Source organism: Nycticebus coucang, chromosome 5, assembly GCF_027406575.1.
Source record: "Nycticebus coucang isolate mNycCou1 chromosome 5, mNycCou1.pri, whole genome shotgun sequence".
In the NCBI taxonomy this organism is placed as follows: Eukaryota; Metazoa; Chordata; class Mammalia; order Primates; family Lorisidae; genus Nycticebus; species Nycticebus coucang.
Genome location: NC_069784.1, coordinates 132,898,561 through 132,922,507, shown reverse-complemented (window position 1 = coordinate 132,922,507; position 23,947 = coordinate 132,898,561). Strand labels below are relative to the sequence as shown.

General features: G+C 48.8%; 1 protein-coding gene across 4 annotated transcripts in view; it reads right to left on the bottom strand.

The window, feature by feature from the left end:
* Positions 1 to 15,893, bottom strand: part of SYNJ2 (synaptojanin 2) — an 86,641-nt gene extending 70,748 nt beyond the window's left edge. For all 4 annotated transcript variants that reach the window (XM_053592767.1, XM_053592769.1, XM_053592768.1 and 1 more), the window contains exon 1: positions 15,678 to 15,893. In XM_053592767.1, coding sequence (XP_053448742.1) covers positions 15,678 to 15,804 — 127 coding nt within the window. In that variant the 5' untranslated portion in view covers positions 15,805 to 15,893. The remainder of the gene's footprint in view (positions 1 to 15,677) is intronic.
* Between the last annotated feature and the right edge of the window lie 8,054 nt (positions 15,894 to 23,947).

The window sequence follows — 23,947 nt, the reverse complement described above, 5'->3', positions numbered from 1 at the left end:
TTAACCATAATTCCTGAACATCACAAAATATCTGGAGATATATATATATATATATATATATTTTTTTTTTTTTTTTTTTTTTTTGCAGTTTTTGGCTGGGGCTGAGTTTGAACCCACCACCTCCAGCATATGGTGCTGGCGCCCTACTCCTTTGAGCCACAGGCGCTGCCCATATCTGGGCATATTTTGAAGGAAAACCCACAGACTGGATGTGAGATCTGAGAGAAAGACAGGGAAAGAGGGAAAGATGACGTCACATTTGTCACCTGAGTGAAGGGCTGTGGGATGCACACAAAGGTGGGCCAGCCTCAGATACAGTTGTTGGGTGTGTCCTCAGTGGCAGAAGGGAAGAGAGAGCCCATGGAGGGAGGCGGTGACAATTGTGCAAGGGGCTGGCAGAAATTCCTCTCCTGATGGCTTCAAGCCAGGGGCTGCAGGAGAGCTGGGAAAGGGGAGGCACGAGACTGCCATCTGGGCAGGAGGAAGCCTACGTGGGGCACAGAAATGCTACTGAAGGGCCCAGCTGGACTCAGGTGGGGAGCTGGCTTCTCCAAAACCTTCCAACTACACAGGGGCAGCACAGGCCTGGAGAGTGGGATGTACCTGGGACCCAGATTTTGCCAAATGGGTTTGACCCAGCCGGAAGGGGTGGCGGGGAGGGTGAGCAGCAGGCAGGCTGAGCGTGCGTGGGTGGAGCAGAGGCCACAGGCCAGGGCAAGGGGCTGTGGAAAGGCCACTGCTCACATGGCCACCATCCCAGGGGGGTCCACGATCCCCGGGGGTGAGTGACAACACAGAGATAGCAGATGAGGAGAAGGACATTTGGAACAGATGAGGGAGGGGCAGGGCTTGGCTGCAGAAGAGACCGAGAATAAGAGGCTGACGGAGAGAAAGAGGGACAATCACCAAGGACCCAGATCATGGCGACAGGAGCAGCAAGGGACCCAGGGTCAACAGAGCTGGTTCCTTTTCAGCAAAAGAACTTGATCACAGGTTGACTTTCTAGTCCTGTTTCCCTGGTAATTTCAGAAAAATTATCTATGTTACTCAATAACACAGCTATGATAGAAATAGCCCTGATTGGCCAATGGCCTCTGGACTGAGAGGAGGTACAGGGGACCTACCAATGGTGGACAGGCCACGCAGAGCCTGGAGGAGGCCCCAACAGAACCTGTTCCAGGCCCAGGGGTTAGACAGGTGTGGAAGAAAAACTGCCACCACATGGGAGGCTCCAGGTGAAATGGCAGAGCAACTTGGCCCAAAGACCCCAGGTCTTGGGACAGCTCTGTGGTCAGACCACCCTGAGGCCCTTCCCACCAGCTGTAGCAGTGTCCAGTCTGCGCTACAGCCACACCAGGCAGCCTGTGTTTCCAGTCGGCTGGTAGTCAGTCCGGCTCAATAACCAAGCAGAACACGTGTTCTTCTTCTGTTAATGATATTTTCCACAGTCATGTGCTGTCGGGAAAGGCCAACGAGACCCTGCCCACAGGTCACAGAAGTAAGTGGGTCAGTTTAACAATGCAGACGGCCAGGACTGAGGAACCACTGTGGCTCCGTTCTTGGGCAGGATATTAAACCATCTTCTTGCATTTCAGGATCCCAAGAGGATAGACTTGCCCATATCAAGGCCAAGTCTCCTTCATGTGCTAATGCTGCGCTCAGTTCAGACTGGCTGGTGCTGGTCAGTCTGGAGCCCCAGCAGCTCTTCAGAAGGATAACAGCTTTTCTAGGGCCAAGCAAGGCTGCGGCCAGTTGCTAAGCAAAGGGGGGATCAAAACATCTGCCTGAAACAGAAGCTGAGAGCCCAGACAAAGCTAAGCCCCTCAGGGACCCTGCTGTCCTCCCCCACCTCTCCCTTGCCAGAAAGGCCAGGCCACATGAAAGAGCCGCTGGGAGAGGGGCTCAGCAGATGCTGGGCCTCCCCACAGTGCCACACTGACACCACACCAGGCCAGAGAAGGTACAGGAAAGTTCAATCTCCTGAAGCCTGAGCCAGAAGCCTACAAGGGCAAGTGGCCTCCCAGCCCTCTCCACCCCCTCCCTGCACTGGCTGAGGTGGCCACAGGCGGAGGCACAGGACTGACCACTGAAGTCTTTTCCTTAAGGAAGAGGAAAGCACTTCACTCCTTAAAACAAATAAACAAAAAAACACTGACACAGGGCTGGACATGCCTAGGCACAGCTGGTGAGGAGCCCAGTGCCACTGGCAGGTCCCATGCTTCAGGTCACGCCACCACAGTGAGGCTGGGGCTGTCTGTCCACTGGGCAGGGTGGCCGGGTCCTCCTACCAGACAGGGAAAGTGTAAAAACACCTATTTCTGTGAGCCACAGGTGCCTGTGACCATGAGCACTCACAGGCCCCCTCAGAAGCCACATGGTGTGAGCCACAGGTGCCCATGACTATGAGCACCTGCCTGGCCCCCTCAGAAGCCACATGGTGTGAGCCACAGGTGCCCCTGACCATGAGCACCTGCACACCCCCCTCAGAGGCCATGTGCTACGAGCCACAGGTGCCCATGACCAAGAGCACCTGCACGCCCCCTCAGAAGCCACGTGGTGTGAGCCACATGTACCCCCTTGTACTATAGCGACACAGAGAGGGTGCCTAGGAGAAGCCAGACTCTCTTTTATGCTCCAATTCCCCCACCCCACAAAGACTCTAGATGCCTACTGTGTGCCAAGTGCTGTTCTAGGCACCACAGAAAAGCCAGCAGTGAGGAAGAAATATGATGACAAGAAGAACAAAGTGTCACAGAGGCCAAGTGACTTGTAGAAGCAAGTGCCATCACCTGGGGAGACTCAGCAAGGGGGAAGCCCATGGGGGCCCTGAGGAAAGTTTTAGGAGAGCAGGGAGGATGTTGCCTGGCTGCAGCCAGGTCAAGGGAGGATGGGCACAGGAGGTGCGGACGACCCTTTCCACCGGGGAACTGAGAGATGAGGAGGGGGCTGGGGGGCAGGCTCGCTGCAGCCTCGGTCTCTGATGCCCAAAAGGGCACACAGGTCCAGGAAAGACGAAGGGATAAACAGCCAAATGAAATCTGGAGCACGTTAATTATGCCTCATTATTCACACCTGCCCCACCCATCACATTCTGGGCAGGAATTGTTTGGAACTATATTGGCCTCTTTCTCCATATGTGCCTATTGAATTAAACATGCCTGCCCAGTCTAACAGCAGGGAGAAATAGCGTGCTATTTTCACAAAAGGACAGAAGATACCCTCAAGCGACCCCAGTGACCATGATTTCATGGTGAGTTCTTCCTCCAACTCACCAGCCAAAGTCTTTCTGTGCCTGGAATTAGCTCCTGCCTCGAAAAAAGCAAAGCCTCTTGGCTGAGAGAGATCAGGTCCCCAGAATCCTAACTGCTCCATCACAGGGATTCCCAAACTGTGCCCCAAGGCACACGGCACACGGGGGTGTCATAAGATGTTGCCAGGTGTTCTATGAACCAAAGGTCAAAGGCTTTTGAGAAACATCATGCCACAGAGTTGTATCAACTCCAGGGCCTCAAAACCTTTTATGGGCTACCAGAAACTGCACACCTCTAAAGAGAACTGGTCTCCCAGTCACCTGTGCATGAAACCCTCTGCCTGGGGCCCCACTTTGGGAAAGCTCCCTTTATAGAATGAAAGCCACCTGCCCTGATGCCAGCCCCAGACCCTGTGGCAGCCTTGCCCTGTCCTCCCTCAACCTGCCTTCACAGACAAGCTGCCTGCCCTAACCTCTCCATGCTGCTGGCCCCTTCCAACCACCTCTGCTACCCTCTACCTGCCACAGGCTGGGTGCAAGCCTGGGAAAGCCGTGTCTCAAGGTCCCCATTGGAACCAATGAGGGTTGGCAGTTAAGTTTACTTATGTTGGCAACACCATACACACAGCTCAGTAAGGTTTCATAACCTTGGTATATGAGTGTCTCCCAGCTGTGCTCCTGTCAGTGACACGTGGCAGGGTCCTGGTGACTAGCGTTCACTACTGCTTTTGTTTTTGTGTGTCCATCATGGGAATGTTGGAGCTTGAATTAGAGCAATGAATAAACATTAAGTTTGTTAATTTTGGCGACAGTGGAAGTAAAATCAGGGACATGTCAGCCAAGTTTATAGGGATAATGCCATGAAGAAAACACCAGTGTACATAAGTCACTCTGAAAGTTTTGAGACAGATTGTGTTACATTCCGTTATTTCACTTCCAAGAAACACAGTCGACGGCGTCCTTTCAGATTCACTCGCACAAATGTCAACTTGCTCAGCTTATCAGTGTTGCTGGGAGGGTTTTCTTTGTTTTTGTCCCCAGGGATTTTACATTTCTTGATTTTTGTGTATCTCAAAACTTTCATAAGACCCACATATAAATGGGGTCTTAACAGATTAAGCATTTTTCCCTTTTTTTTAAGGGAGAGAAAGCGTCACTGATGAAGAGAGGTCAGAGCAGCCAGTCACGGGCAGAAGTGATGGATATTCGGCAAAATTCATCAAACTGGGCATCAAAATCGCTGGCTGACTGTGAGAAGCATGGCTGCCTAACAGAGAAACAGGAAAATCTTAACTGAAAATCTTTGCCAACAACTCCTGGCTCTTGCATCATGACAATGTACCAGCTCATGTGGCACCATCTGTGTAGGAGTTTTTAGCTACTAAACAAATAACTATATTGGAACACCACCACCCCCACCTGATCTGGCCCCTAATGATTTTTTCTTTATCGGAAGATAAAGAAAGTGTGCAAAGGAAGACACTTTGATGACGTCCAGGACATCAACAGTAATATGACAACAGTTCTGATGGCCATTCAAGAAAATTGCCTTTTTTTGAGAGAGAGTCTTGCTTCATAGTAGAGTGCCATGGCGTCATAGCTCACAGCAACTTCAAACTCTAGGGCTCAAGCAATCCTCTTGCCTCAGCCTCCCAAGTAGCTGGGACTACTGGCCACAATGCCCAGCTAGTTTTAGAGATGAGATCTTGCTCTAGCTCAGGGTGGTCTGGAACTCTTGAGCTCAGGCAATCCACCCACCTTGGCCTCCCAGAGTGCTAGGATTACAGGTGTGAGCCACCGTGCCAGCTTTAAGAAAACTACTGTTGGCTCGGTGCCTGTAGCTCAGCAGCTAGGGCGCCAGCCACGTGCACCGGAGCTGGCAGGTTCGAACCCAGCCCAGGCCTGCCAAACGACAGCTACAACCAAAAAAAAAAAAAAAAAATAGCCAGGCATTGTGACAGGCACCTGTAGTTCCAGCTACTTGGGAAGCTGAGGCAAGAGAATCACTTAATCCCAAGAGTTTGAGGTTGCTGTGAGCTGTGACACCACAGCACTCTACCAAGGGCAACATAGTGAGACTCCATCTCAAAAAAGAAAAGAAAGAAAAAAAGAAAACTACTGTTAAGGGTGGACAAGGCACTGGCATCAGTGCAAACCTTCCCAAGGGGAGTACTTGAAAGATGACTATAGTGATATTCAGCAATGAAGTATATAGCACTTTTTCTAGGATGAGTTCACAAACTTAACTGTCAGACCATGTAACTACCAGTGATCCCTAGAGGACAAGGCCAAGCTAAGCTTATCTGGAAGCCTGGGGACCGAGACCCAGATCCCACACAAAGAATCAACACCGAGAGGGAACAGGTTGGGCTAAGGCGTTAGAGACAGGTGCCAAGGCCCAGCTGCAGGCCAGGAGCAAGAGGTGACGGAGCACACAGCCACCCAGGGCATGTGCTCCACGCCTGAATCAGGGGATGGGTCAGAGAACCAGGTCTCCACCCAACACCGGCCACATGCGATGACTGTGCTGGGCAGAGCTGGCTGCACTGTCCCCATTGTTTGGCCACTTGTATTTTTCCTTTGGAGAATTACTTATCATGTCCTTGGCCAGGCTTCCTGTTGAACTGTCCGTCTTCGTATGAGCTCTCTTACATACTAGGAGCGTCAACCTTTGGTTCCTCTGCGTATCTCGAGGGGTTTTCCTGTCTCCTTCTGGCTGCTCTTGTCTTTTAACTGCATTTTCAGCTCTTCTCATATACCAGGTGTACACACAGGGTCTCAGGTAGCCAGCATTCTGCCTCCAGATCCACACACTAGCCCTGTGGGTTGTGTTTGTTTTTATATATTCCATAATAATTCAGTAAAAGTATTTCTTAATTCCGTCAGCTTCTTGTTCTTTGACTTGGGAGTTTATGCTTTGCTTAGGTCTTTTCGTATCACAAAACCGTGAAAGTGCCTCCTATGCTTTCTTCTAATACTTGGAAAGCTGGATTTTTTTTCTCTTGAACTATTAAATACCTCTATTAATAATTGCAATCACAGACTCAATAAAACCTTTCTTTCCTTCTGTCTGAGAATTTGATGTTTACCTTTCTCTCTCTGGTACCCTGGGAACACCAATAAAGAAAGAATGCCACCTCTGTTACTAGACGAAGTCACCGATGGTAAAAATGGCCTTGAAAGCAAATAGCTTCTGAACAGGGAAGACCCACCAGGGAGTTACAACCTCCCCCTCCGTGAGCGTGCCAGGCAGGGGCCTCCTTAGGAGGCCTTGCAATGACCTTGCCTGAATTCTGGAATCTATACAACTGGGCATGAGCTAGTGCCAAGCTAGTGACCAGAAGGATAGCTATGTGTATAGTCACGAGCACGAACCACTGTGAAGACCACTCACTGTCTGAGAAGAGCAGCCGGAACTGTCCCGCTGGCAGGCCGAGCTCCCTAGCCTCCTCATTTGTAAGCAGAGCAGCCAGGAGGCCTTGTCTGAATATTCAGCTCCATAAAGAGCCCTGCGCGGCCTGCCCTGGTCAACTGCACCAGCACCACTGACCAAGTAGCTGCCTGTCCCTCTTCCCAGCTCCCCCACATCATCACCTCCACAACTAAATGACTCATTCAAGTCCCGTTCCAAGCCCTCTGTTCTCTTGCCCTGCTTTGTGCTGACGGCCTATGCCATTGTTAGGGTTTTACAATGTTTTGCTACATGGTAAATCAAGCCTGCCCTTGCTGATCTTTTTCATAATCTTCTTGGCTATCTTTTGCCTTTCTTTCATCATTCAGCAGAGTTTACTGAGCTGTTCCCCGTAGCAGGCAGTGTTGAGAAAATGGCACCAACCAAGACATCACACCCCTGTATCAGCTGCCTGGGGCTGGAACTGACTCCAGATTTGGGAGTTTAAAACAACAGCAGTTTATTCTTGCAGAGTTCTGGAGGCTGGAGTTCAAGACCATGGTGCTGGCAGGGCCATCTTTCCTGGCTTTCTCCAGCATTTAGTAGCCCCAGGCATTCCTTGGCTTGTGGCAGCATCACCCCAATCTCTGCCTCTGTCTTCCCCTAGCCATCTCCCCTCTGTGTCGTCTGCTTCTTTGTCTTATAGAGACACCAATCACATGGGATTAATGGCCCACCCTACTCCAGGAAGAAGTCTTAGCTTACATCTTAATTACATTCGCAAAGACCCTATTTCCAAAGAAGATCATAGTCAGAGGTACCAGGGGCTAGGACATCAACATATCTTCCTGGGGGACACAAGTCAACCTATGACACAAATAGAAGTTGCTTTAAGCTGGACAACAGAAGACACACATGTAAGCACATACATAGGGTAATTTCAGTGACACGTGCTTCAGAGAAAGGAAACCAGGCGACAGAGTAGACATATTCCAGCCAGGGTGGCCAGCAAAGTCTCACCAATACACTGAGATGAGCCTAAAGGAGGCAGCAGCCAGGCAAACCTCTGGGGGAGGGCAGTGTAGGCAGGTGGGGCAGCAGGTGCAGAGACTCTGAGCAGGCTCAGGTCAGGCTGGCCAGTGGACAGAGGGGCGTAGGCAGAAGGAAGGCCAAGTTGGCCTCCATCAGGCTGCCATGTTGGACAGGGGAAGGGCCTGAAGATGAATTGGGGCAGTTCCAGGCACATTATAAAATCCACCTGTTAAGTTTCACTGTTGGAACTCCCTTGGATTTTGCTGACAGATACTTGCATTTGTAGATTTACTGGCGGGAGACTGACATCTTTATGGCGCTCATGTTCCTGTCCCAGGAACGTGGTCTACCCTCCACTGGTCCAGCGCTCCAGTGAAGTTTTCCAGCTTTATTCTCCGAGGCCTTATATATTTTGTTTAGTCTCAGAAATTGCAGGGAGTAAAACTTTTTTTCCCATTACACAGACTAATTAATGATGGCATATGGGAAGGTGATTGATTTTTATCTGTTAACGCTGAAAAGCACCCAATGTGTGAACTAAATCTAACGAACTACCAGGCAACTTGTCGCCCAGCACCAGGGGTCTCAAAATTTTTCGACTCGTATTTCACCTACTTCCCTCCCCACCAGGCGTGCACATCTGAATGTGTCCCTCTGTCTCAAACCACGCCAAACAGACCCGGGCAGGAGGAGTGTTTCATGCACAGATGCTATACTTTGGGATCTGGCACTTGGATTTTCTGTACCACCTTATCATCTGCACCCAAAAGACATTAAGAGTGTTCAGGAAAAGAATACAGAATCTAGAAATGGAGGACTCCAGGGAGGGCCCAGGAGATCAGACGGGATGAAACTGGAGTGACCAAGTCCATCGTCTGAAGCTTTTGTTATAGGATCACCCCTCAAGTCTTTGTTCTTGGTCTATTTTTCTCTTTTAAAGCAAAATTCTAATAAGCGCCGGTAACCTAATTTTCCTGACGGCGAAGTGAACCAGAAACCTAAAAGAGGAAGATGCTGCCAAAGTGAGACACACACTCAAGAACCCTCAGTCTGGAGCTGCCATGCGCAATGTTCTTTCACTGTATTTTCTCATTTTGTGGTCTTCTGTAATTTGCTCTTCTGTTTAGGGGAAAGCTATAAATATCACATCTTCAGTGGGGTTAGTCACTACCACATGGGTTAGAGAAAGGCCTTCACCAGTTCCACCCATATGGGAAACCCAGAGCCATGCCGTGCCCTGAAGAGAACCAGCAGCAAGCATCCCCTGGACAGACTCAGACCCACAGTGACCGCCTGGAGAGCAAGGTGGCAGGCAGGGCAACACAGGTGCTCTGGCCAGGAGGCCCTGGGAGCCTCACACAGAGCCTGGACTTCTGTATTCCCCCTGGGACTCTCTCAGGAGTGGGGGGCTCTTTAGAATTCCTAATATTTTTAATATCCTAATGGAAATCACACCTCTTCCTGTCAATATTGATTCCAGTTAAAATAAGTTGATACTACCAGACATCTCAGTCCTCATCCCAAACACTGTTATACATATAGTGTCTGGAGGGTGAGGCAGGTGGCCCTTTGAAATAAAAATACAAGCTCCTGTTTGTCCACACTGAACCCATGAGATTCCAATAGCACTGTTTTGGAGCCTCCCCTGCTACCTTGCTAGCCTGCTAGCGGTCCTGGGCGTGCCCTCCCCACCATCGTCCAGGAGAGAAGAGGCAGCTGCTGCCTCCCAGATGCGCCTGGTTTAAGGGCCTGGCTCAGGCCTGGGGAGTGGCAGGTCATTTCCAGCCCTGGCTTTCCAATATTCCTTTTTTGATCCACACCATTTAAATAAAAACAAATAACCCCAATTGTTGAAACAGACTGTGACAGTGTGTGTCATTGTTCTGCTGGCTGGAGCATGTGTGTTGCCAACCATGTGTGACAGCATCCTCATGGCTCATCTCTGCTCCCCTGACCTCAGCTCCACTGAATTGGCAGCAAGAGCTGCAGAGAACTGTCTCCTCTTAAAGAGAATTTTTCCAACATACAGTAGTTGTCACTCCTTGGTAAGATGCATAGCAAAGCTAAGTTCATGCACAGCACAGTCGGTTAAAAGAGATTTAAAAAAAAGATCACATAGGGGTGGCACCTGTGGCTCAAGGAGTAGGGTGCTGGCCCCAGAGGTGGTGGGTTCAAACCCAGCCCTGGCAAAAAAAAAAAAAAAGATCACACGTTGCCAGACACACAAACTCCCTACTTCTCAGCCGAAAGACAGTCTAGCTTATTAAAAATAAATTGCTATGCAATCATGAAAAGTATAATTTTAAGAACGGCATGGCTCTTAACAAGAATCTGCTAAACCAGCCATGGAATAGCATAGTTCATGATAATTTAATAAATACCTTACTTTGTGTTCTCAATTTAAGCTTGAATTGCTACTGTCTTTTACAAGTCTTCGTTGGTTGAAGTGGCAGAACAAAAGAGAGAGAATCTCATTTTCATTAATCCACAGCATCCCCTAAAATTGCACAGCATCAGATTTCCATGCTTAGCTCAGACCTCAAGGTCGTCAGATTCTGCTTCTCCTAAGATTCAAATTTCTAGGTAGTTTTATAAGGTTAAGTGTGCGAAGTTGTGATGGTACTTATGCTTAGTTTTAAGCCTTTCCTTTTGAAGACACTTGGAATCCCACAGTAGGAAAGGCAATATAGGTTGTAATTCATTTGTTTTCAGATTAAGATTCTGAGGCCTGGAGGGGTTAACTAAATGCTCCCAAGGGAACTCACCTGCTCCCACCCCACCCCCACCCCCAGGTCCTACATCAACACCAAGCAAGGAAAGCATGTGGAGGCCACAGTCCGACCAAAAGGACCCTGGGGACATCTGTCTTTATTCTTAGCACCTGTGATGCCCCAAGCCATGCAGAAGAGTGAGGGATGAGGCCATTCTCAGGGACATGTCCTGAGATGGAACAGTGGCTTGCTAGCACCTTGGGACCCAGGAGAACAGGCCAGTGGCTATGTTGGCCTTAGGCTCAGGAGGCCAGGCAGAAACAGGCAGAGCTATTGGATAGAAGAGTTCCCTGAAAAACTGTTTTGGGATTCTGTCGGACCCTCAGATTCATGTCATGTGCCACCAGCATGAGTGGCCCACCTGCCCCAGGCCTGGTGCCCTCCCTGCCAATCGTCGCTTCTGAACCAGAAGTTTCATGGGCAAGTGGCAACCTGCCAGCCTCCTGTGCTATGAGCGCAGTCGGTGTGGCCTGGGGGACCAGCCAGACTCCCACACTTGGGCGCAGCAGCCACGTGCCTCCTGGACTGGACGTGGTGCCTCCTGCCAGGTGTCCTGGGGCAAAACAGTACGCCCACTCACAGGGCAGAGAACCCCAGCCCCAAGAACCAGCCATCAGAGGCAGGGATGGGATACCCATCCCACAAAGACTGAGGACATGAGAAAGGCCCTGTGGTCATCTCGCCAATGCAAACAAAGCCACGTGGCCTCTGGATGGACAGAGCCGCTGTGACAAACCAGGCCTGGAGTTTACATGGAACCTTTCCCCAGAAGCTCGAAGTAATTTAGGGACACTCACTAATTAATGTAATTAAGTCTCTCAAGCCTCCTTTGTCTCTCCTTTCCTTCCTGCCGCTCAAATGCAACTCGGGAGGAGGCGGCAGGTTCCAGGCAGGAGGCGGCAGGTTCCAGGCAGGTTCTACTCACATACAAGTCCACGTGTAAACACACATGGACACTCCGGTGCCACCCTTCCAAGGGGCTGTCTGGAGAACATTGAAATTTGGAGCATTGACGCTCACTCTCAAAATAGATAAATTCATTATCAATAAGCACCTTTCCTTTTATCTGGTCCACCCTGAGACAGAGAGACAAGACACCAGTGTGCACGTAAAAGAATTACCTGTACGCTGACCGTGGACAGTGGGCACGGGCTGCTGCCACCTGCCATGGCTTTTCACCTGCAGCAGAGAAGCCTCCTACCTTTGAATCGGGCCACCAAGAAGACTATAAAAACCTTTTAAGCTTGTGCCAATATGTTTTGCTTTTCTGCCTCTGGAATATCTGTTCCCACTGATCCACAGAAAAGACAGATTCTCAACTTAATTCCTTTAGAAGCAGGAATTTGGAATTATTCCTTCAACAATCCTCTTGCTAGAAGGCCAAATGGCCTAGTGTGCAAAGTTCATATTAGAACAGGAGGACATGGGCGGCGCCTATGGCTCAGTGAGAAGGGTGCCGGCCCCATATACCGAGGGTGGAGAGTTCAAACCCAGCCCCGGCCAAACTGCAACCAAAAAATAGCCGGGAGTTGTGGCGGGCGCCTGTAGTCCCAGCTGCTTGGGAGGCTGAGGCAAGAGAATCGCCTAAGCCCAAGAGCTAGAGGTTGCTGTGAGTCCTGTAACGTCATGGTACTCTACCAAGGGTGGTAAAGTGAGACTCTGTCTCTACAAAAAAATAAAAAATAAAAAAAAAGAACAGGAGGACAGGTTAGAGCAGGACGGGAGTTAGGTCAGGTTAGGTCAGGAGGAATCCAATAATCAACCAGTCACAGCCAATCCATCTTTCCCACCACTCTTAATGCAGTTCAAGATCCTGTTTCCACAACACTGCTGAAAACACTAGGGCATCGCTAAACCCCTTCATTGAGACGCATTTTTCTTTCTTTTTTTTTTTTTTGTAGAGACAGTGTCTCACTGTACCGCCCTCGGGTAGAGTGCCGTGGCGTTACACGGCTCACAGCAACCTCTTAACTCTTGGGCTTACGCGATTCTCTTGCCTCAGCCTCCCGAGCAGCTGGGACTACAGGCGCCTGCCACAACGCCCAGCTATTTTTCGGTTGCAGTTTGGCCGGGGCTGGGTTTGAACCCGCCACCCTCGGCATATGGGGCTGGCGCCCTACTCACTGAGCCACAGGAGCCGCCCGAGACGCATTTTTCAAGTTAGGATCCTTCAAGGCTGAAATGTGCTTTGAAGGGGCTGCACCCAGGGTCAGAAGGGCACCTCCTTACAGTTACTGGGTAACTCCCCTAAACCTCCTGTTGCTCCCAGCAGAAGCAGCGTGTGCACCTGTAGCAGAGCTGGGTGGAATCTGGAGCCACTCAGTGGCCTGACAATAACCCCTAACTTTAGCCCCATCCTCTCGCTGCTCCCTGGGGAGCAGAAAAACCTTAACTAGGGAGACAAGAAAGCGGTTTCCCACCCTCCACTTCAAGGAAAGAGTAACAGGTCACGATCAGGCAGCCAGTTATGTGGGTAGCCACAGTGTACTGTACCACACAAAAGCAGAGATCATAATCTTATAAAAAAAGGAGAGTACTCTTGACCTTGTCAGGGAAAGGAAAGCAAAAAAACTTTGCACTAGCTAGTCCTTTGGAGCACAGATGGGAATTTCAAGTTCAGAGCTATTCTATCCAATAGCCATGCTTGAGGATATTTTTAAAAGTTTTCATTAACTTTCTGGTACCCTAAGACTCTCTCCTACAATCCTCCTCTGAGCCAAAAACACCACCATATTGTCCAGTTCCTTCTTAAAAAGTTTCTTTTCACTTAAGCAAAACAGACGCTAAAAAATGAACTTTTCAGCCCACAGTCTACTGAAAAACAAATGTTAGGTTAAGTGACATGTGGACTGCACGTGAATTGAGGATATGCCAAATCCTTTTATTACACCCTCTGCTATAAAATCCAGTGTGCTGTAATCGCCAACAAACATAAATACATCTTGGCCCAGCCTTCATTTCCTAATGGAAGATGTGCATTATATTACTTTCATTAATCATTTTTAAATCCTACTTTTGAAAAAAATAACGTCTTTTTTCCCCAAGCAGCTTCAAAGGAACTCTTAAATGTGTTTGGATCCTGCCAACTGAAGCACATTTTAATCTCTTTGATGAAACAGTAGTTTCATCAAAAATTAATCTCTTGGTTCTAATAAATACAGTATGAAGTAGACATCTAAAATGGAATGAAAAATTTGGTGGTTTTTTTTCAAGACCAAACTTGGACTTTTTAGGATAAAGCACTAATTGGAATAATCTGAAAATAAATTAATCCATGATTTGCTCCAAATTTTTGAGCTAAGCATACTGGAGACATCGTTTCAATAATCAGGTGATTGAAAACAAGCCAGATAACTACATGTTAATGAAATGATCCTGAAAATGGAAATAGAGACATGGTCCTTCATAGAACTGGGGCTTACACCTGCAAATGCAACAAGACCATAGACAGAGACGTTTTTCTTTTTTCCCTAAAGCATTGTGCACGCATATGCCTATTGCGTTTGCTGACCATCTAAAGTACTAGTGACCCTGCTCTGAGTTTTGTTAAGAATACTAGCAAGAGGCGGCGCCTGTGGCTCAGTCGGTAAGGCGCCAGCCCCATATACGGAGGGTGGCGGGTTCAAACCTGGCCCTGGCCAAACTGCAACCAAAAAATAGCCGGGCGTTGTGGCGGGCGCCTGTGGTCCCAGCTACTCGGGAGGCTGAGGCAAGAGAATTGCTTAAGCCCAGGAGTTGGAGGTTGCTGTGAGCTGGGTGAGGCCACGGCACTCTACCGAGGGCCATAAAGTGAGACTCTGTCTCTACAAAAAAAAAAAAAAAAAAAAGAATACTAGGAAGAGAGAGTAGCTGGACACCTGCTGGTGTAAGCCTATCCCCTGGTGTTCACATTTAAAATCCTAACAATCCTACCAGGTTTGACCTGCTTCGGTGCTACCTGGGTCTTCCCCATGAATGTTAGCCACAAAACAAAGGACCAGGAGTTTGGTCATACCAGGAAGTCAAGAACCACATCACAGAATTAGCCCGTTAGAAGTCAGGTGAACTGTCTCACTTTGGGCAAGCAAGTTTCTTGGCCTTGTTAGGCCTCAGTGTGCTCATCTGTAACATGGGGATAATAGGTCTTTTGTAGAACTGTGAAAATTAAATGCAATTATGTCTCTAAAGCCCTTAGCACAATGGCAGTCTCAAAGCTTCTGAAGCCCATAGGTGCAATAGGCTGGCTTGGCCTCCCCTAATGCACTAGGTAGTGTATTTGCTTACAATTGAGGCTTCTCACCAAGTATTTACCAGTGAGATGTAGAGCAAGTAGTGAGAATAAGATGGAGCCAGTCAGGCTAGGGATGAGAAGACACAGCTGGTCTGGCCGGTTCAGGTCCTACATGACCTTCCCCTCAGGTGTCCAATTCTTGTTTTGTAAATTCAACTGTAATCTAAAAGTGTATATCTTGAGTAATTCAAGGCCACTGATTAACTTTTTAAGTAGATATGTTGTTTTGTGTCGGGGTTATGCTGATTGTTTCTTATGGGTCATTATTGTTGTTTAGGATAAGGGTTAATGTGGTTTTTGCTTTGAACTTTCATGTACAAAACTGTGGTTTTGGAAATGGGAGAAGAGGACAGTCTAGGCTACTCATCCTTCTCCAGAATCACCATCCTTCAATAGTCTGGGAGACCCCTCCCGTCTGGCTGGCAGTGGACAGGCTGCCAGACCCTCTTCATCGGTAACACCACCAGCGGTTTCTCTGGAGTCTATGTACGTTTGGGTGCTTTGGTCCCCGTGGCAGCCAACACAAACCCAAGTAATCACTGGTTTCAGCAACTTGTGCAAAAGATAAGGCACCAGGCACACGGGGGTTGGCTCCAAGTCAACCTCCTAGGACCGTCATGAATGCGAGTTCGCAACGTGCCCGGCCAGAGCCAGGTAAAGTTCAGAGCCGCCTCCCCAAGAACCGAACCCTCGGCGACGCCCGGTGGCGGCCAGGAACTGCCCGCCTCCGTGCGCCACCGGCCCGGGGAAGTGCTGTCCCACGTCCCCGCGCCATTTCATTTAAACAGCCAGCCCTCTGAGCGATCCCCAAGCACCGGAGGTCCCGCGCCGCTTTAGCCTGGTCACCTCGGAGAAGGGAGGAGAGCTGCCCATCTTCCCAAGTGCCCAGGAAGGCAGGCGCGGTTTCCCCGGGGCGTCGCCGCCCCGCGGGCGGGACAGGCGGGGACGCGGCGCGACACTCACCCAGCGTGGCCACCGTGCCGGCCTCGAAGAGCAGGCAGTCGCCGCGGCCGCGCGCCTCCAGCAGGACGCTGCTCTCCCCCGCGGCCTCCAGGCGTCCAAACAGCCGCAGCCCTTTGCTCAGGGCCATGGGCGGCGGAGGCCCGGGCCGCTTCCAGCCCGAGGGCGCGCTGCCCGCGACGGCAACTTCCCGGAGTTTCACTTTGCGCCGCCGCTCGCGCCCGCAGGCTCCTCCCCGCCGCCTCCCGGGCCGTCCTCCTCCTCCTCCTGCTCCTGCTCCTCCTCCCGCCGCACCCGGGCAGGTGCGGCCGCTCCAGCCCGCGCGGCGCCCCGGCCTCCCTGGCTCGGGCTGACCCTGGGCCCGGGCGAGGGGCGGAAGGGCCTCCCAGCGGCGCGCGGCCCCCGACGGAGATTCCACACATTCCTGGGCGCGGAGGCGTCTGCTCGCGGGCCTCGCGGGGGTTGAAAACGCCCTGGACGCGCCCGCGGCCTTATATGGCCAGCGCTGCCCGCGGAGCCCCTGAGACTGGAGACCAGTTGTTCGGCCCCCTCCCACCGCCCTTTGTCTTCTACGACCCTGGGCGAGCCCTTCCGCTCTCGTGCCTCAGTCGTCCTGCGGGACCAGCCTGCTTTATGTGGATGGCAAGGACTGAGTTAATTCAGGAAGGCACTGAGCGGGTTGCGTGGAAAGTGCTGGATAAATATAGCCTTTTCCTAGCCTTCTGCATTTTGGGGGGGGATTCCCACAGTCCACGGCACACACCAGAGAACTGGGGCCACGATCCCCAGACCACGACACCACCCCCCGCTTACCAAGAACGTGGCGTTCTCCCCCTACTACCCGCCGTGGAACTGCGCATCGTCCGTGGGAGCGTGTGTCCTGGCCGCTGGATAACCTGAGGCAGGGCCCTCTGGCACCGGGTTGTGGCCAAGGCCATCAGGACTGGTCTGCAGAGCAGAGGGGTGCTCGGGCTCACTTGGAGGTTTGGTTTCCTCTTGTGCGTGGAAACCTCCCTCGGGGGGTTTCCATCAGGCCCCCAACTGCCCCGTCGGTGTCACCCCATTCTGCTGCCCTGAAACAAGAAGATGGTCTCTTAGGTTTGTTCCAGAAGGGGCAGAGTCCCCAGTGCCAAGCACGACCTTGTGATGTCCTTGCAGATCTTCGACACCGACCAGACTTTTGATCCTTGGTGGACAGCCTCTCTGGTGACGACTTGAGTAATAAAACAGGCACAGGGGCAGCGATCTCTTGAGCCGTAGGCCCCCTTCTTTGCCCACATCCACTGTGATGTGGTGGGTCTCTCAGGCGTGATGTTCACGAGCTGTCCCAGCAGATTCCCTCTCGGTGGAATGGAATTATTACCTCATGAAAATGTGCCTGTAAAAGGAGGCAGACTACGGTGGCACCTGTGGCTCAGTGAGTAGGGCGCCGGCCCCATATGCCGAGGGTGGCGGGTTCAAACCCGGCCCCGGCCAAACTGCAACAAAAAAATAGCCGGGCGTTGTGGCGGCGCCTGTAGTCCCAGCTGCTCGGGAGGCTGAGGCAAGAGAATCACTGAAGCCCAAGAGCTGGAGGTTGCTGTGAGTCCTGTGACATCACGGCACTCTACCAAAGGCGGTAAAGTGAGACTCTGTCTCTACAAAAAAAAAAAAAAAAGGAGGCAGACTGACCTGACTTACTCTTCCTTTCCTTTTAAACCCAAAGTGATGTCTTCCAGGAAGCCTTCCTGGAATGCTGACGTTCCCATGTTTATAGAGACTTAGATTCATAGACTTCAGTTTTAACGCGCTCATAAGCTGCTGGAGAAGTTTATATAGCTTTTCTTAGGCTTGTTTCGCAAATTAAGTATCATAGGAAGGGCTTAGGGAGACAGGACCAAGTCTTCTATTTCTCTATTCTTTTCTAACCAGGATCATATAATTTAAATTGCACAGTAGCACACTGTGTGTATTTTAGAAATTTTCCTACAGTCAGGACCAGCCCTTGAGATTTACAGCTTACAGAATCTAAGACACTGTCAACTGTAAGATGAACCACTATTTTATGGACCATGGAGGGAAAAAACCCACTTTCAATTAAACTATAACATGCCATTCTAATTGTAAGTCTGCTCTGAGGTAGACGTTAAAATGTGCATCTCGGACTCAAGGAACTAAGGTAGTCACCCCCACTTCTCAGAACTGGCTGCAAGAGACAAAAGCCTGCTGGTTTGGGTTTTCGAGTATGTACCATCTGGCTTCTGGTGAGACGGCCCACATGGGGGGCAGAGGACGCACTATCCTTTTATGTGTACTCTGTCTTGTAGATCCCGGGTCACTCAGGCACTGGCACCTTCAAGGAAAGAGTCAGCCCGGACACCTAAGCCCCTGGAACTTGGGAGAAACAGGCCCATCTGTGTCAGGAGAGCTTGGCACCTCCCGTTCCTGAGCTGCAGGACACTTAGAGGCTGTGGGACTGGGAAGAGGAGAAGGGGGAAAGAAGGAAAAGCCAATTCCACTAGTCCCAGAGTAGGCCACAGCAGGAATTTTAACTCAACTTGGTGAGGGCTGGGGAGCCAGGAAACCCAGTAAGTCATCCAAGCCAGCGAAGGGCAACAAATAGGGCGGTGTTGGGGACTGAATGTTTGAACACCTCCCCCCAGTGGTGAGGTATTTAGGGACGGCACTTCTCCAGGCAATTAGGATTAGATGAGGTTCTGAGGGTAAGAATGGTGGGAGTAGCACCTTCACTGGCTCCCCTGCCCAGAGCACAAGCCGAGGAAAGGCAGCAGCTGCAAGCCAGGAAAAGGCCTTCACCGGGAGCCGGGCAGGTGGCACCTTAATCTTGGACCTCCCAGCCTCCAGATTTGTGAAAAATTAACTTCTGTTGCTGAAGCCATGGAGCATGTTGTGTCTTGTTACGGCAGCCTGTGCTAAGACAGGAGAACTTTTAAGAAATGCACGCCTATATTTGATGCCTGATTGTGCAAGCAGCACAGAGGAGTCAGAAGGACTCGAAGTGTTCTGAGAATGAGATGGTGACGCCATCACAGAGCCAGGATAACGACGGGGGAGTCTGGTTTACCTGCAGACAGAGACTGGGTGGGGTAAAGGAATATAAAAATCTCATAACCCTTCCCCCAACTTCTTATGAAAAAGGAAAGGTCAAGCTTGGGGACTGAGTCCTGCAACACACCCTTCCACACAGAGCAGCTGTTGCTAACAGGCCTCAGCTGTCAGCCGACCCCACCAGAGGGTAAGAGGCCTCAGACATCTGGGGAGAGAGGCTGCATCATTCATAAGGAAATTCCTTGGAGGCCGCCAAAAACAGGGACAATGTGGATGTGCAAATTGTAACTCTAGGCCTGCCAGCTAAGTTTCGCTCCTAAACAAAAGCCTGATCAATTCCATGCTAGTAAATGTTTTTTGGGCTTTTTTTTTTTTTGGACACAGAGTCTCACTTTGTCACCTGCCTTCGGTAGAGTGCCTGGCGTCACAGCTCACAGCAACTTCAAACTCTTGTGTTCAAGCGATTCTCTTGACTCAGCCTCCCAAGTAACTGGGACTACAGGTGCTTGCCACAACCACTGGCTATTTTTAGAGATGGGGGGATCTTCTAGCTCAGGGTGGTCTCAAACTCCTAAACTCAAGCAATCCAGCCCACTTCGGCCTCCCAGAGCGCTAAGATTACATGTGTAACCCACTGCACCCAGCCTTGCTAGTAAATGTTGACTACAAGTTAACCTCTCAGGTGCAGAACAGAGACAAGATCAAACCTTCCACCTTCCCAGGGACAGCTGCGTAATTGGTGCTTCCTTCCCTCCCTTTACCTTTTACCTTCTGTAAAATGTAGGGCTCCTGAGCCTCTCAAGAACTTAACCATTTACCTCAGCCCTCCCTTTTATTTCCTATAAAATAAAGGAAACTTTATTTTTTTAATTATTATTTTTTAAAGGCAAGTGTGGAAGTTTGAGGAGGCCAGGCACAGGGGCTCATACCTGTAATCCTAGCACTCTGGGAGGCTGAGCAGAAGGATTGCTTGAGTTCATGAGTTTGAGACCAGCCTGAGCAATAGCGAGACCCTGTCTCTACCAAAAATAGAAAAATTAGCTGAGCCTGCCGTGGACAACTGTAGTCCCAGTTACACAGGAGGCTGAAGCAGGACAATAGCGTGAGTCCAAAAGTTTGAGGTTGCTGTGAACTAAGCTGGGTCCATGGCACTCTAGCCCACTCTAAATAAATAAATAAATAGGTAAAAACCCCAAAATTTATTAAGGAAAAGAAAGACATGGTTACAGAGCAAGATGTGGTCTCCATAGATGGTGAATGGAGTTCATTTCCACAAGAAGTGGGAAAGAGGCCAAGCCTTCCCTTTTAAATACTGTCAATGGAAAATAAGCTGCATTCTGTAAAATAATTGAAAGAGTATATGTGGGCTTAAAGATGCTTCAGTTGGCAATCAGCTGAAAGAGGTAGGCTCTAATAGAGCAAGAGTCAGAGAAAGGGAATGTTAAGATAAGGGTCTGTTAATCAGAGACAAACTACAGAATTTATAAAGGGCTCTATTTAATTGGCTTAAAGAAAAAGTATATACTTTAAGTATTCTCTCAGAAAAATAGACACTAACTCGATTGGTTTTTAGTTCATGTGACTTGGTTAAAGTTTTGGTAAATGTGAACTAAAATAAAATCTGAAGTCCCCCACCCATGGCCCGTGGCTGACTGATTGGATCCCCTCTTGGCCAAGGGAATTCCTAAAACTGAGTTGCTAGTCATGAAAAGGAAGGTTAGACTTCTGTCATCATGCCCCCCACTTCTCAGAGATGTCCTTGGTGACTCATTAACAGGCCTAAGGCTCTGGAGACACATCTGCAGGTCCTCAATATACACAACAAACCACTTAAGTCTGGGCATATAGCTTGTAGTTTGTCTTTGAGAGCCTAACGCTTTCATCCAGTTATCAACTAAAGACTCTTTTCAGCATGTACCCCTCCTCACTGACTTTTGAGATGTTCCACCTTTTGGGGCCAAATCAATGTACGCTTTATACATAATGATTTATAACTTTACCTCTTAGGTATGTAATTCCCATCTTATGTATAAAACTAAACTGTAACCGTGTCCAAAGAGTCCATTTGCTCAAGGCTTCTTGGTGTGGCTCCAGGCCATGGTCCTCAAATGTGGCTCAGATAAACCTCTTTAAATTGTTTTGCAGAATATGGCATGTTTTCTGTTGATACAAATAAACCAGTTGTTAAAATTGTTGGGAAAATAAAAATAGGAGATGTCTTTAAAATTCTCAGCATTGAATGTAATACAGCCATATATTTTTTGCCTGGGTTTGTAATCAGATAGGTTTGTGTTCTTAAGATCATAAAACTATAAATCCAACCTAAAAGAAGAAAGCACAGTAAAGTGAATTGTTGAATTGCTTGCTGCATATCAGCCATGCAAAAAAAAAAAAAAAAAAAACCAGGAGATTGTAAAGGGGATGTGAAAATCTTTTTTTTTTTTTTTTTTTGAGACAGTCTCACTGTATCACCCTGGGTAGAGTGCTGTGGCATCATAGCCTACAGCAACCTCAGACTCTTGGGCTCTTGTGATCCTCCTGCCTCAGTTTTTCATTTTTAGTAGAGATGGGGGTCTCACTTCTGCTCAGGTTGGTCTGGAACTCATCAGCTTAAGCAATCCTCCCACTTTGGCCTCCCCGAGTGTTAGGATTACAGATGTCAGCCACCTCGAAAGCTATGGATGTGAAAATCTTATGGAATCAACGCTGAATGAGACAGGATGGATTCATTTACAAGGATTTACTAAAAATAGGTTTTAATACATTTATGCAAAGGAACAATTTGGTCTTTTCTGTTAAAATGACAATTTTCTTGGAGTATTGGTCTGAGAATGTGGAGGTTTTTGTTCTTTTAAGTACTTGGTCTGGGAAACAAAGATTTTGTGTTTTATTAAGGTAATTTATTGTGCTTCGTGCTGTTTTTTATTAGATCACTGATTACTTAAGAAAGGTAAGTCTTCTCAATATTAAGAGTTAAGAGTTTTGGGGTGGTGCCTGTGGCTCAGTGAGTAAGGCACCAGCCCCATATACTGAGGGTAGCGGGTTCAAACCCAGCCCTGGCTGAACTGCAACCAAAAAATAGCCGGGCGTTGTGGCGGGCGCCTGTAGTCCCAGCTGCTTGGGAGGCTGAGGCAAGAGAATGGCGGAAGCCCAAGAGCTAGAGGTTGCTGTGAGTCCTGTGTACATCATGGCACTCTACTGAAGGCGGTAAGGTGAGACTCTGTCTCTACAAAAAAAAAAAAAAAAAAGAGTTAAGAGTTTTGGGCAGCACTGTAGCTCAGTTGGCAGGGTGCCGGCCACCTACACCTAGGGTGGCGGGTTTGAACATGGCCCGGGCCTGTTGATCAACAATGACAACTGCAACCAAAAAATAGCCAGGCATTGTGGTGGGCACCTGTAGTCCCAGCTACTTGGGAGGCTGAGACAGCATGAGACTCTGTCCCCCCGAAAAAAGAGAGAGTTTTGGTCACAACTGTGTAATCTTCTGTATTTACCTTTGAAATATTTTATTGTCACTTTGACTAAGTAGATAATTGAGATCATATTTTACCAACTGTTTTAAATATTTTGGCTTTTTTTGAGACAAGAGTCTCACTTTGTCACCCTCAGTAGAGTGCTGTGACATCACAGCTCACAGTAACCTCAAACTCTTGGGCTGAAGCCAGCCTCTTGCCTCAGCCTCCCAAGTAGCTGGGACTATAGGCACCTGCCACAATGCCCAGCTATTTTTAGAGACGGAGTCTCGCTCTTGCTCAGGCTGGTTTCAAACTCCTGAGCTCAGGTGATCCACCTGCCTTGGCCTCCCAGAGTGCTAGGATTACAGGTGTGAGCCACCGTGCCCGTCGTATCTTTTGGCATTTTTAACAAAATTTCCCAAAACCAATTCTTAATTCTTTTGATTTGAATTGACTTTGGGATTTTCCAGCTGGGACCTGGAAAGCTCAATTGATATATCTTTCACCTTGTAAGAAAGTGAGCTTATACTAACCAGGCTTATTTGATGTGTTAAATTATATCAGAAGCATTGTTAAATAATAAGTGATGCTAACTCTTCTTTTAAGTTATGTTTACAGGCTCAGCACCCATAGCTCAGTGGTTAGGGTGCCGGCCACATACACCGAGGCAGGCAGCTTCGAACCTGGCCTGGGCCTGCTAACCCAACAATGACAACTGCAACAAAAAAATAGCTGGGCATTGTGGTGGGCGCCTGTAGTCCCAGCTACTTGGGAGGCTAAAGCAAGAGAATCGCTTAGGCCCAAGAATTAGAGGTTGCTGTGAGCTGTGACACCACGACACTCTACCAAAGGCAACATAGTGGGACTCTGTCTCAAAAAATAAATAAATAAAATAAAAGAAGAAATAAAAAGTTATATTTACAGGTATGTTATTGATTTAAGTGTTCCAAAGAATTTATGAGATTCCTAGAAATTTAATATAGCATCATAGTATGGTTATTGAGTCAATGTGTCTGCCACAGAAATGATCAGATTTCCCTGTGAATTGCATCATTATCATAACCAAATTCTCATTTTATTTTATTATTATTATTATTATTTATATATTTTTTTGCAGTTTTTGGCCGGGGCTTGGTTTGAATCCACCACCTCCAGCATATGGGGCCAGCACCCTACTCCTTTGAGCCACAGGCACTGCCCTTCTCATTTGATTTTTAACCAAGGTCATTCTAAATCTCTGTCAACCACCATTATTATTTTGGCTCTTCTCTAAGATCATTTCCAGATTCATGAAAAGACACTGACAGGTATCCTTAAGTACACATTTCTGATAACTTTAAGATCATGTGTGTACCACTGGACTAGGTGAGAATTTCTAGAATTCTTTTTTTTTTTTTTTTTTTTGAGACAGACCCTCAAGCTGTCACCCTGGGTAGAGTGCTGCGGCATCACAGCTCACAGCAACCTCGAACTCCTGGGCTCAAGTGATTCTCCTGCCTCTGCCTCCCAAGTAGCTGGGACTACAGGTGCCCACCACAGTGCCTGGCTATGTTTTGGTTGCAGCCATCATGGTTGTTTGGTGGGCCCTGGCTGGATTGGAACCCGCCAGCTCAGGTGTATGTGGCTGGCGTTTTAGCCGCTTGAGCCACAGGCGCCAAGCCAATTTCTAGAATTCTAATGAAGAAATGATGGCTTCGTGAAACTGTTGGCCCACAGTAAAGCAGAATAGGAATCAACTACGTGGGACTGAATCTACTGATGAGGATAATT